This window comes from Delphinapterus leucas, chromosome 7 (genome assembly GCF_059928025.1).
Source record: "Delphinapterus leucas isolate spDelLeu-1000000601 "Yukka" chromosome 7, BTC_Dleu_Yukka2, whole genome shotgun sequence".
In the NCBI taxonomy this organism is placed as follows: domain Eukaryota; kingdom Metazoa; phylum Chordata; class Mammalia; order Artiodactyla; family Monodontidae; genus Delphinapterus; species Delphinapterus leucas.
Window position 1 is genome coordinate 62,917,777 of NC_143135.1, and position 14,605 is coordinate 62,932,381.

General features: G+C 36.8%; 1 protein-coding gene across 8 annotated transcripts in view; it reads left to right on the forward strand.

Moving 5' to 3' along the window:
• Window positions 1-315: 315 nt before the first annotated feature.
• EED (embryonic ectoderm development) overlaps window positions 316-14,605 on the forward strand; it is a 33,374-nt gene continuing 19,084 nt past the window's right edge. The window contains exons 1-6 of one of the 8 annotated variants that reach the window (XM_022594045.2): window positions 322-1,095; window positions 6,326-6,478; window positions 8,437-8,529; window positions 11,809-11,874; window positions 13,142-13,267; window positions 13,919-14,000. In XM_022594045.2, coding sequence (XP_022449753.1) covers window positions 982-1,095; window positions 6,326-6,478; window positions 8,437-8,529; window positions 11,809-11,874; window positions 13,142-13,267; window positions 13,919-14,000 — 634 coding nt within the window. In that variant the 5' untranslated portion in view covers window positions 322-981. Of the gene's footprint in view, window positions 1,096-1,237; window positions 2,083-4,430; window positions 4,638-6,325; window positions 6,479-8,436; window positions 8,530-11,808; window positions 11,875-13,141; window positions 13,268-13,918; window positions 14,001-14,605 lie in introns of those variants that run through there. The other 7 variants (XM_022594048.3, XM_089915372.1, XM_022594047.3 and 4 more) reach the window with 7 other exon arrangements.

The window sequence follows — 14,605 nt, forward strand, 5'->3', positions numbered from 1 at the left end:
TATATTCCTACCTAAACCCTACCCAATATTGGTACCAATTGGACGAGGATAAACATTCATCGCAATAAACGTTCACTAGAATAAATATTCATCAAGAAACTAGGAGGCATTCAGGGATTATGATTTTGTAGCGTTTAGAAATCCATCCTGGACTACGGAAACCCGGTGGAAGACTACCTGGTTCACAAACAAGATTTCAAAGAGGAGGGGCTTGGAGGAGGCGGGTCCGGACAACCAAGCGCGAGAATACGCCCCAGCGCATGCGCACCCATTAGCGGGTAACTCCCATTTGCTAGGTAGGGGAGGAAAGTGAGAAGCAGTCTACAATTTTAAAATTTCTCTTCGCAACCGAAAATTAGATTGTGATCAGCTTCCGTGAATAATGTGAGAGCGTTATTCTCCGAGTTCAAGATTAAGGACCCTTGGCATACACCGCTAAACCAAGAGGTGACTTCTCGTCTCGTCCCCCGTCTCCTGGGACATTGATAGGCTAGTCCATTCCACAGACTTTCGAGTCCTTGCAGCGGGTCGGGGATCGAAGGATTGGGCCAATAGCGGCTGAAACGTCTTTGGAAGGAGGAAGGTGGTGAGGGGGCATCCCTCTGAGTTCCGCCTCTCCTTTTTCGAGGCGGTCGTGGGGAAGGGGGACGTACGAAATATTGCCCTCGAAAGCCAAGGATCACACCTCTCCGTGCAAACCGCCGGGAGGGCGGCGGGAAAAGGGCAAGACGGGAGTGGGGAAAGGGAAGGATCCAGGAAGCCGCGCGGGAGGGCGCGCGCGCGCGCCCCTTTTTCAGCAGTGTGGCGGGGTCGCACGCACGCCCGCCTCGGCGGCTGGGCGCGGTTTGCGACAGTGGGGGGAGTGGTGGAGGTGGCGGCGGCAGTGGCAACTTTGCGGCAAGCTCCGGACGGGCTTGCTTGACGGCGGTGTGGCGGAGGCCCCGCCCTAGGCGGCAGGAACCTGGAGGGAGGCGGAGGAATATGTCCGAGAGGGAAGTGTCTACAGCGCCGGCGGGAACAGACATGCCTGCGGCCAAGAAGCAGAAGCTGAGCAGCGACGAGAACAGCAACCCGGACCTCTCTGGAGACGAGAATGTGAGTGCAGCGCTGAGCAGTCCGGACGGGACTTTGGAGTGAAAGTTTCAAATTCTTTTTAAACTGTAGGCGCGGGGGCGGGCAGGCGGCTGTGGGGGGAGGGAGAGGTGTCACCCTCTACTCAGGAAAACGCGGGCGTGGAGGAGAACATCGAACTTGTCTCTACGGGGATTTTGAGCTGCGGCCGAGAGCGAGCGGAAACTTGACGAAGGAGAGTGGTTTTAGAGAGAGCGTGGAGGTGGAGGTCAGAGGGCTCTGAGATCTTTTTGCGTGCATGCGGAGTGTCTGGGCCTTTAGGCAGATTTTGGGAGAGTGCGGATCTGAGATTCCAGTAGTTTAAAAGGCAAGTTAGAGGTTTTTCTAAGACAGTTGGAAGGAGGGGCCAGCGTGTGTTAATGGACTTTAAAAAAGGAATCTAGGGTCCGTGTCACTCGTAGACCCATACCGACTGTCCAGGATGGGAAGATTAGCTCTTAGACGTAAGAGATTTCGGTGACTCTTTTAAAGGGGCTTTTGTGTCCGTTCCTGTCTTGTCCGTGGAGAAGGGGCGTGCCTGACAGTCGGCTTCTCTTCAGGAGGAGGAAGATTGAGAGGGTCGTCTACTGACTTGGAGGGGGAAACGACCCTTGAGGAAGGAATGAGAAGGGACAGTTACTCTTTTGTAAGTTTTCACTAAGATAAAGGGGATGACCTGGAAGATTTTAGGCCGCTGTGGTCAGGGTAGATGTCTTTAGGTGTGGGCTCGTGGCTTCGCATGTGTAAGGTGTTTTGGAATCAGATTTTTTTTTTTTTAACTCTTAAATGGATCTTGGTAGTGCTCTAGTTCGTCCCAACAGTTGATCCCAATGTTTTTAGGTGAGACGCCAGTAATGACCGAACTGACATTAATTTTCAGTTTCATGTTTTAAGTTTATATCCAATAAGGTCAGCAAAATGTCTTCACAGTTCACTCAACGAATTACTACTCTGAAATGTGAACCCTCCGAGGTAACAACATCTGATTATCTTTTTTAAACCTTTAAAGTGTTATAGGAAGGTGGTGTAAGTTCTTCTTTTTCTCAGTTTAGCTAGTTTTAAGAATAAATGTTGTACCTTACACACCCAGTTCCTAAGTTCTACATCACTGCATTACCGACTGAAGCATATATATGGCATGGTGTCAAGACCAGAATTTTCACTGAACAGATGGGAAAGAATTCTTTTTGCAGATAGAAGAAAGATATTTGGCAGATTGTCAGTTTGTGGGATTTGGACTTGAAATTTCTGGAAGGCTTAGGTGTTGAATGTTACTTTAAATCTGTTTTTTTCCTGTTTGTGCTTCCCAATCTTATTATATATTGGGATCTAACATTTTTGACCCTCTTCATTCCAGCCCTTGGTGTCTGTTTTATTTCCACCTCTTCTTAAATTTCTCTAGGCAGATTAGGTTAGTGACTAGGAGCACAAACTGGATCTCTTAGGTTAAAATCCCCACTCTACTGCTTACCGGTTGCTTGATCTTGAGCAAGGTGCTTGACCTAGTTGCCTTAGATTCTTATCTTAAAAATGGGGATAATAACGGTATTTACCTCATGGGATGTTTGTGAGGATTAAATGAGATAATATAGGTAAAGTGCTGAAAAGAGTGCCTGCTCCTTAATAAGTACCATACAAGTGTTAATTACTATTACTTCTTTTGTAATCACATTGTCTAGACTTATGTTTCTGGCCCTTCCACATATTAATCAGGCAGAAATGTAATGAAAATGTCAATAACCTGTTAGACTGAGGAAAATTTCAGGGAACCAAATAAATTGAAAGGTTATTTTCTTTTTACAGACCCTTAAGAGGAATGTACTCCTTGATGCATACTAAAGCTATTCAGAACTAGATGATTGGACTAAGCCGTTGTTTTGGTTCCTCCATTTGGCTGGGACTTTTAACCTTTATTGTGCTTTGGACACCTTAATAAATCCTGTGAAACCTTCTCAGAATAATAGTTTCAAATGTATAAAATACAATATATAAGATTACAAACAAAATCAGTGATAAAATTATAAAAAAGTTACAGAATTTTAAAAAACAAATTTAAGATTTGTTTTAATAAAGTGCTTTAATATCAAGTGCTTCTTTATTAGCACATTAAGTAACTAGGTCTGCAGTGACTCTGATAGTTATGATGGGCACAGACAATTTTTGAGATCTGCAACAACTATAATGTGATATAAAAATACCTGATTTCATTGGTGAGAAAGTCACAGCTACAGTAACATTAGCATGTATGCTGCCTGCATTATAATAGAAGGAAGTAATAGATTTCACTTAAAGAGAGTGAAACTTAAAATGCAACTTTAAATTTATTTATGTATTTGTTTATTTTGCCGCTTAAGTTCACAGGTCCTCTGAATTTCATCCAGGGACCCAGATCTAGGACATAAGTTAAGGGAAGCGAGTAGAGAACTCTATAAAAATGAGTTCAGAAAAAGCTAACAAGGGCAGTGGTTTTACTCTTGAGGGAGCCAAATAATGACAGGAAGGCCAAAAGCAAGTGGAGGAAAGAATGTGGTGTTTTTGAGTTGGAGTGAAGGTAATCTGAGCGCTTGCTACGGTTAAAGTGAATCAAAGAATTGAAAGGACATTAAAATTTTTTTCAATTGAGGTATAATTGACTAATAACATTATTTCAGATGTACAATGTAATTCGATATTTGTATACATTGCAAAATGATCAGCACAATAAATCTAGTTAACATCTGACCTATTTTAAGTTTGTTTTATATGTATCTGCCATTCTATTAACTTTTTCATATGACTGCAGAGTAATTAGCTTATGGAAGAATACTAATAGTTGTCTGGTACTGAGATCAGAAGGCTGAATCTGGAGACATGTCTTTTGCTTAAGCAGCCTGTGGCAAGATTAAGGGCCAAATTACTATCCCTGTTTCCCTGTTGAGCAAATGTAGATGGTAGTGCCATATATGTTGCATAGTACCATTCTGTATTTTGAGGAGGGGCCAAGGTGGAAGTCAGTTTGTACACATATTAGATACTTAGGAAAGGTTTGAATTTAAAGATAAAATGAAAGCATTGTGACTGTATTTCATTTCCATTTGACTGCTTGATTTCCATTTGATCTTGATTTGCCTATTTGAGGAGATGGGTAAATTAAGTGGTTAAAAGTTTATACACATACACACACACGCATACACATACATGTAATGTGCCCCAATTATTAACAATGTTTTGTGTGGCTTCTTGATTAGCAGTTGAATTTTTAGAATGGAAAGAAGAATTTTCCAGACTGGGAAGAAGCTAGTGAATAAATGTCTAACCGTTTTATTATTTCATTTCTCTAGTGTTGAAAGATAATTTTCAGAAAAAGAATAAATTTTCAGAAACATTTTATTTTACTCATATGAGGGAACTGGGCAAGTGTGAGTCAAACAGTACAAATGTATATGGATTAAAGGAATGTACAGATGAAATTGCAAATGGAGACAAAAACTTTTCTTCAGCGTGAAAGGGAAGACATTTTGAACCTCTACCTTTGGATTATGCACAGTGTAAGAGATGTAAGATTGTTCAAAGACAGTGAAGGGGGTTAGAATCTGATAACACGGAGGAGCATGCAGTAGTTATATAGTTTTCCAGTGAAACACAAAATTGTTTTCTGTACTAGGTTTTAACTGTGTAAATACAACTGAAAGGTAGGGAGAAATAGAGATTAACAGTGATTTCAGGACTTCCCCAGTGGTCCAGTGGGTAAGAATCTGCACTTCCATTGCGGGGGTCCGGGTTTAGTTTCTGGTCAAGGAACTAGATCCCACGTGCATGCCACAACTAAGACCCCGGGCAGCCTAAATAAATAAGTAAATATATATTAAAACAACAACAACAACAAAAAACCCAGTGATTTCAACCTAGGAACTGAACTCTAAAGTTTTACATTTCTATATCTATAAAAGCTGATTATATTTACATTAAATTACAGTCTAGATATTGAGCATTACTATGTGCCGTCTATCCACTTCATTCTCTTTCACCCTAGATAACCAGTATATTTTAGAATGATTTGTGTATTTTTCTTTTAAAGCGTTCCATTTTGGTAGGAACCATTCGTTTTGAAAAACCACCCCTAAGAACTACTGTATAATACCATATAGTTTTTAAGGAATTAATATGAATTTTTAATATACTTTTTCATACTCCAGTTAATTTTTAATGTTCTGTAATATCATAAAACCAACTTTAGGAAGCAGTAATTTAAAAATAACCTCTAAGACAATGGTTCCTAATATGTGTTCTCATAGGTGTTAATAGGCACTCCATGAAGAAAAGCTTCCTCTGGAATGAATTTAGTAACTACTGCCCTAAGGTGATATAGGTTTAAATAAATCTCTTTATTCCAAGAAACACTTTGGAATATGTAATCAAAGGAGGTAGTGAAATCCTCTTCTCAGAGTAGAGGACCATTAATATAGCTTGTGGACTGGAGACAAGGTATAAGTTAGGTGAATTTTCAAGGTTTCCTGCAGTCATTTCTACATTTGGAAGGATTTTACTTTACAGTGAGTTTCTGGAGCTCTATTATATGAGTATTTTAGAGCTATGAGTCAGATTTCACTTGTATATAGCACATAACATGTAGAACCTAAAAAAATTCTAAATGGTTTAAGTGTTATAAATAAGCAGAGTTTGAATGATAATCAGGATTTTCATCTAAAGTAGGAAGCGCTAACACTGTAGCCTCAAACGGCCACCCACTCCCATGCTCCAAACTGAGCAGCAGTCAAATAAATTAGGAAGACATGTAGGTCAGTCAGATTTAGGAGTCATAGCTTTTGGTTTTGAATACCAGCAGCCCTAACCAGCAAGACACCATTTAGGCTCTCTAAGCAACACTTCCTTATCTAACAGTACCTTGTATGAAGAGCAGTAAAGATGAAGTGAGGCAATGTAGTAAAGTGGCTGGCACAGACCAGTGCCTTGTTATTTAAAGGCAGTATTATTCTTACCATTAGCATCATCATGGTTAACTTTTTTGTTTATATTTTTGCTGAAATATCAAATATCCACAAATCCTAATGTGTTTGTGTTTTATTTTTATTTGGAGACAAGAATAAATTTCTTCATTTCTTGCAGGATTTATTAATTAATTCTTTTAGGCCAGTCAGTAGCTACCCAGTATGAACTCATTTCCTAAGTACAGTATTGCTGTTTCATATAATTTTTTCTGATTTGCTGCTCATAGGATGATGCTGTCAGTATAGAAAGTGGTACAAACACTGAACGCCCTGATACACCTACAAATACGCCAAATGCGCCTGGAAGGAAAAGTTGGGGGAAGGGAAAATGGAAGTCAAAGAAATGCAAATATTCTTTCAAATGTGTAAATAGTCTCAAGGTATGTACAGAAAGACACAGTCTATGTGCTGAATGATGGGTTCCAGAGTTATTTCTCAGTGGTAAACATTTTATGCTCAAGATACTCTGTCAAGTTAAAAATATTATAAAATTATAATAATCTGAAGTTTTGTTTGTAGGGCAGACTGCATAGTTATTATAATCCATTCCACATTTGTTTAGCTTTTTTTTGTTTGTTTTACATTAAATGGGTAGTACCTAGTATTGCATCTGGTTTTTCTTTACTGTTTTTATTGATTTTTGAGAAATGTTACTCTTCATATTTTGGTAAAACTTAAAAGCATAAGCCACTTTCTGGTACCTGTTACTGAAAAAAACTGAATGTGACTCATTAACTTTGAGTTAGCATAAATTGAAACAGATGTCTTTGTGCAGTCTTTAAAAATTTAACTCTTTTATTTGTAATTGTTTTCAAAGAAAAAGGTAGAAATTAAAATTTTTTTTGAATATTCAATATTTGGAAAAAATAAGTTGGAGTTATTTAGATTACTACCTTCCTCAATAGTGTTTTTATTTTTAAAAAGGATTACTGATATTTACTTTAAATGTTTTACATGTATTCATTTCCTGTTTTTTAAATTTGGGAGTGTTTTTCCTGTGCTGAGCAAAAATATACATTATATTATCTTATACATATGTTAGATAGATTCTTTTAAAAATATCTAAATATACTTTAAAGTCTTCGGAAAGCATAAGAAGCTATGGCTTTATGGAAATTATTTTCCTGTCTATGTAGCAAAATTCCTTGCTCAGTGTGTCAAATTATATTGTCTTAAAAGGAGGGAAATTAATCTCAGTGGTTGTTATTTTTTTTTTCCTTCTTCTAAAGCAAAGTGTCCATTGTAGTTTCATGTTAATATTTAGGTATATTAACCTATTTTTACGTAGTATATCTGGAAGGTGGTTTTAACTGCCATTTGGATATTTTGATTAAATATTTCCAAAGCCTAAAGCTATGGCTTTTTGAAGGATAAGAAATAAATGTCGTTATACTTTAAAAGTGAAATCAGTGCCTTAAAGTGAATATGAAAGTTACTATTAAACACCAGGAGATTGCCAGTATAATTAAGGCTGAAAAATAACTTTGTGAACAGAACTGAATACTTGTAGCACAGGGAACTCTGCTCAATATTCTGTGGTGGCCTAAATGGGAAAAGAATTTGAAAAAGCTGTATATGTATGGCTGAATCACTTTGCTGTGCACCTGAAACTAATACAACATTGTTAATCAACTCTACTCCAATGTAAAATAAAAATTTAAAAAAACCTGAATACTTGTTTTTCGTACATCTCCTTATAGCCTCCTGGTAACTGTGAAGTTACAGCCCACTGCCTCCCCTGGCCCCCACTGTTCAAGTATTCCTGTTCATTATAAAACTTCTTGGGTTGTTTTTCTTTTAGGACCCAAATTCAAGGTTACTTAAAGTTGTTTCTATAGAACTGTAGAAAGCAGTGATTTGAATGGAGTCTGATATGCTTCACTGTACTAGGGAAATTAAACCTAATAAAGTTTAATGAGTACTGGAGAAACTATATTAACTGTTAGGTTATTTGTTATTTCAGAAAAATAAATGTCCTTTTTGTCGTAAGGGATTAAATGCCTTTGCCACAATTACCCATTTTATTTTGATTCAGAAGCATGCAGTTGGGTTTAAGGATATAGAAGGCAACTATCAAAGTATTTTCATTGATAAGTACTTGTTACCTAACCTTTGATTTAAATCTTTAATTGTTATAAAGCTTTATCATGCACCAGTATTTTAAAATGTGAAAACTGGACTAACAGATACCTTTTAAGTGTCAAAAGTCAGTTTATATATGATATATAAAACTGCAGCTTGCATTTTGGAAAAAAGTTATAATGGGAATGGTCAGTTTAGTACCATTTTTTGGTTTCTAAAATATATTAATTTTTCTTATTTCTTGGTTATTTTATAGGAAGATCATAATCAGCCATTGTTTGGAGTTCAGTTTAACTGGCACAGTAAAGAAGGAGATCCATTAGTGTTTGCAACTGTAGGAAGCAACAGAGTGAGTGTTAAGGGGGCTGTTTGGCATTTGGCTTATCAGAGTCTGGTGTTAATATAACATTGAAGTGTAATGATTTTGAAGTAAACTTTGTATAGGTGGTTTGACAATATTGTTCCTTTATGTAAAAGTGAAGCATTCTAGAAACTGACAAAATTAAAAGTAATAATCATGACTGAAAATATATCTTAATTTCATATATACTCCCAATTGTTCATGAAACAGGTTTCTATTTACATTTTGTACTCATAAATATTTTGTTTTGAGTGGCTGAAAAAATTGACCTTGCTTGTTAGAAGTGACTGTGATAGTTGTTTGTCAATTTAGGGTAAGAAGTCTGTGATTTCTTAAAAATAATAAACATAATTAGTTGCTCTCTGTAAATGGAAGGCGTAAATCCAGTGGATTTATGTAATAGTTACTGAAAATATTTTAATTATATGCAATAAACATTTGTTTTGAATTGTTTTTAGGAAGCCAGAGTATCTTGAACTGAGAGAATGCATAGAAAAAACCATGCTGGGCATGTTTTGATGTAAATGATTAAACTTTTTAGTTAAACCTGGGGCTGAAAAAGTGGATTGCAAAGACTTGTTTGTTTATTTCCATTCACTTCTAAATAAATGGGAAAAAGGAAGATTCCCTAGTGCTTACCAGGGAGAATCAGGAGTTTTCTGTTAAGCTGAAATCACTTCGGAAGAATTGTCCTCCTGATAAGTCTTTACTGTATTAGCTGACATTCTGCTTATTCATTAGTACTGTACTAGGAGTTATGAGAAGTAACAGAGAAACAGATTGGCGTATTTGGAAAAAGAAAGGCGGAGGAAATTGACTACTTGGTATGGATTGACAATAAACAAAGTCACTTTCTTTACCTTTAGCACAAGAGGGTAGGGGAAGGAGGTGAATCTGAGAGGTGTTCCATAAATTGTTATTTTAATTGAGTGAAATTAAATTTATGCTTCTTTAGTAATTGTGCTAAGCTTTTTAGAGAAATAAAAGACCATGATTTTTAATGCATGATGTTTCCTATATTTGTTTGCTGTTTTAGTGTTAGTATTCTGTTCTCAATCAAAACTAACTTAGGAGTTGTCAGCTGAGTATTTCTCACATGTCAGCATATTTCCAAGCTTTTTTCCTTTTTTATTCTGAAAGTTTGAGGATCATACAAACACACATGCATCTATTCTGGACTAGAACTTTGCTATTCCTGTTTTTTAAAAAGTAAAATTTGGCTTTAAGTAATTTCCTGGAAGTCTTTAAGGAAGTTTTAATTAAATTTAAGGCTCTGTTGCTTTTACTGGTCATTGAAGTTCTGAAAATTTGAAACTCTATACTCAAGTTGATAACCTGGGATAACAGCTTTTTTTGGTGTTTATTAGCCAAATGTAGGTTGTGATATGTAGCTTGAAAACAACAATTCAGAGGGAAATTGATGTAGTTTGAAGAAGAGATTAAGGTTATTTTTTCCGAAAATTGGGAACATAATCCATTAATTCATTTGAATCCACTTTTCAGACATCACTATAAGCCTGATTATACTTCACTAACTTCACCATCATATTAGTATAATTAGAATTAGCATAGTTTGTGCTCCAGTATGCTCATTGTAATGTTCCAGGCTTTCTAACCAAAAGAACCCCTGTTCTCATTTAAAATGACATTGAATTATACGTTACTGAATTATAAAAAGGTCTGCTGTTTGGACTTCTTTTTTTAAAAAAAGAAAGAAAAATAAAGCAAAATAATCTCTTAAGACAACCTAGTTAGCATCCATATAAGGAATTTTTTTTAGAATATTAATGTAGCAATTATCTTGTTGATAGGTGATGATAGATGATTTAAAGAATCTTTATAGAGTTCTTATAGACTCTTATTAAGATTAATAACAGGTTATTGCTAACATGACTAAGCTGTAAGAAGAATGGAAAGAAATTTATAAAAAATTTAGTATTATAGAGTAAGCCCTCTGTATCTGTGGGTTCCACATCCACAGATTCAACCAAGTGTGGATCAGAAATATTCAGCAAAGAAAATTCCAGAAAGTTCCAAAAAGCAGAACTGGAATTTGCTTTGTGCTAGCAACTATTTATATAGCATTTACATTGTATTAGATGTCATAGTGGTCTAGAGATGACTTAAAGTATATGGGAGGATGTGTGAGGTTATATGCGTACACTATGCCATTTTATAAGGAACTTGAGCATCCTCAGATTTTGGTATCTGTGGGGAGTTCTGGAAGCGATCCCCGGCAGATACCAAGGGACAACTGTACATAATTGAATAAAGTGTATATATTATTAATTTTAGAATATGTGACGAAAAGGCCACTGTACATCAGAAAGTTAATATTTGATGAGCAATGTCCATGAGAAACTTATTAGGCAAATTTTAGATTTTCTTTTTTTTATTTATTTAATTTATTTATTTATTCATTTTTGGCTGTGTTGGGTCTTCGTTGCTACACGAGGGCTTTCTCTAGTTGCGGCGAGGAGGGGCTATTCTTCCTTGTGGTGCACGGGCTTCTTATTGCAGTGGCTTCTCTTGTTGCAGAGCACCGGCTCTAGGCACATGGGCTTCAGTACTTGTGGCACACAGGCTTCAGTACTTGTGGCTCGCAGGCTCTAGAGCGCAGGCTCTGTAGTTGTAGCGCACGGGCTTTGTTGATCCGTGGCATGTGGAATCTTCCTGGACCAGGGCTCGAACCTGTGTCCCCTGCATTGGCAGGCGGATTCTTAACCACTGTGCCACCAGGGAAGTCCTAGATTTTCTTATATGTAATTAATAATGTTCTAAAACTATCCAGAGACTTTAAAGCTTTAAAAGAGGATAAACCACGGGAATTCCCTGATGGTCCAGTGGTTGGGACTCCCTGCCATAGGCCTGGGTTCATTCCCTGGTCAGGGAACTGGGATCCTGCAAGCCTTGTGGTGCAGCCAAAAAAAAAAAAAAAGATAAACTACAATTTTAGGGAGTAGTTATACTTTACTGTGAGGCATTCAACTTTATTTACTTGGAAGAGTTGGTGCAATTACATGGATGAGATAAAAGTTGAAAACATTGGAAATAGAAACCATTATTATTACTGTAGTATTTAATATATTCTGAAAATTATGTAATGCATTAGGCTTTATAATAGCTTCCTTAAGTTTAAAGGAGCTCTTTTAAAGCAGTAGTTTCTGTAGCATCTTTGAGATACATTTGTGACTAAAATATGTTCAAAAGCTGAAGAGTGTGTTTCTACATTTGAGATAAAATTTACTGTATTTTTGTTTTCATTAGGTTACCTTATATGAATGTCACTCACAAGGAGAAATCCGGTTGTTGCAATCTTATGTGGATGCTGATGTATCCTTTCCTGGGTTTTCCATATTGTTGGCTAAAGAAATTGACTTTCAATAAGTACCCCAAAACTTTTGTAAATTAGTTAGTTCTCTAAAGTTATATTGTCCTTTCTTAACTTTAACCAATGCTATCTTTCACTGTCACCCAAAAGATTCCTAGTATCTAGTTTTCCTGATTCCTAGAAAGCCATTGTAGGGTGGATATGAAGGAGGACAGTGTGGGTATCTGGAGATGAGCATTGGAAATCCTGTAATAGAAAATGAAAGCAGAAACTTCCTGTTTCTTTGACCTTGCTTGGAATTTTATCATTTCAGGGCAGTTATATTGGTGAACTTGGGTTAATCAGAAGCTGTGCCTGGCAGTCATACCAAGTATTTGGTCATCAAAGCCTACAGGGAAAAAATAAACATGTGCAGTTTGTTTAGGAAATACTGTAAAACATGGGTTTATAAAGAAAAAGCTTTAAAAAGCCAAAGGGTACAACAGTCAAAGCTTGGTGATAAGATTTCTTCCAGATCCATTTGAAAAAGCTTGCAACTAAGAAAAAACAGGAACATTTAGTCTTCCCTTAGGTGATAAGAAAAAAAGTAACCTGTAGCCATACTGGGAAGGTCTTACACAGAAAAGGTGGAAAACTGAATAGTTATTGATCTTTATCTAGAGGCACATAGAGTTACTGAGACAGAGCCAGGATCAGCAAATTACAGCCTATAGAGCTGGCCACCTGTTTTTTGTTTGTTTTTGCAGTACAAGGGCCTCTCACTGTTGTGGCCTCTCCCATTGTGGAGCACAGGCTCGGGATGCGCAGGCTCAGCGGCCATGGCTCACGGGCCCAGCCGCTCCGCGGCATGTGGGATCTTCCTGGACCGGGGCACGAACCCGTGTCCCCTGCATCGCCAGGCGGACTCTCAACCACTGCGCCACCAGGGAAGCCCCTGGCCACCTGTTTTTGTAAATAAATTTTTATTTGGGACACAGCCGTGCCCATTCATTTACACATTGGCTGTGTCTGCTAAAAAGACAGGTAAATAGTTATGCAAACAGCAAAATAGTAATCAAAACTGAGTGGAAGGACTGGATTTGTTTGATCATTTGGTATAGATTTTAGACCTGAAATCTCCATTGGTTAAACCTGGTAGTGTAAAGAAAAATGGGAACTTCTTTGTCAAAAACTTCAGCAGTTCTTTGGAGGTTTTTGTGTATAGTATTGTGATCATTGATGTGTTTACTTTTCAAAAACAAATTATATTTCTTAACTGGCATTTCTTAGGCTGATGAGAACTTTTACACTTGTGCATGGACATATGATAGCAATACAAGCCATCCTCTGCTGGCTGTAGCTGGATCTAGAGGCATAATTAGGATAATTAATCCCATAACAATGCAGTGCATAAAGGTGGGTTTTCTTGTTAAATTATAGATCTGCTTTTTTTTTTTGAATGCACACCTGCAAAAGCTTGTCATGTTGAATTTAAAACAGAGTCAATGTCTGTGCAATTTCTAATTTGGTTTGTACTTTGCCTATTGCTTCATTTAGACAAGTCTTTTGAGACCTTTGTCACATTTGGGTAATGCAAATTAAGGAATAAGTGGGAAAATTTTATCATTTGAACTATTTTCTTTTAAAATAATTTCTGTCCTTTTGTCTTGCTTTAGTCTGAGAGGCTTTAAATGAACAATAAGAAAAGAGTGAGCTCATTTTCCAAAATCCCCTAAATAGGGGCTATAGAGTCAAGAGCACCTTGTAAAGAACTGAAAAGTGAAGCCTTGGAAGTTGATACTAAAAAAATTTCACAAATCACATTAACCTTGGGGGTACATTAGAATCACCTGATAATCTTTTAAACCCTTGCTGTGGCTCAGAATATCTGCAAATGGGACTTGAACATCTTTTATTTTTCCTTCAAGTTGGGTGCTTTTAATAATGCAGCCAAGGTTGAGAACCACTATTTCAAGTGAAACTATTTTTCCATTCTCCTAAGATTAATGAAAAAGAATTTATTGATTTTTATATGGAAGTTGAAGAAATGTTTTAAATTTATTATAGCACTATGTTGGCCATGGAAATGCTATCAATGAGCTGAAATTCCATCCAAGAGATCCAAATCTTCTCCTGTCAGTAAGTAAAGGTAAGAGAAGCAAATGTTTCTTTAGTTCGGTTATTTGGGAGTGAGTATTTTATTTTAGGGACAAACTGTTCTAAGGAAAAAAGCCAAATTTAAAAAGAAGTAAGTTTTAGAAAAATCTTAGCCTACATTAGCATCTCCAAACCAAGAATTGGAGGGTGGGACCTTGAAATACACTGTTAACATACGATGTAAATAAAATAATTGGTACTGAGGATTAAGTGTGTATTACCCTTATTTACCATATTGCATTATGATAGTTTTAGAACTTTATGTGCAATTGAATTTTCATGTTAAGCTTCATTAATTTTAAGTGGCAGATCACCAAAGTTATGACATTTTTAATAGTTTGAAGGTAGTTTTGCAAATCACCTTACCATTCTTTCCAATCATGTAGTAAGAAATAATGCATCTGAAGATCGATATTGCTTTCTTTTGACTCTCTCTATGTAAAACTTTTGTTTTATAAAGGATTCCCTGTAGAATTCCTTAAAATGCTAAGTTATCCAGTGTAAGCTCTTTGAAATTTTTCCCTTATTTATAAAGAGAAAGCACTGCTTTGCTCTGTATGGCTGTGTCAGCATTGTAAGTTTATTCTGGGTTCAGAC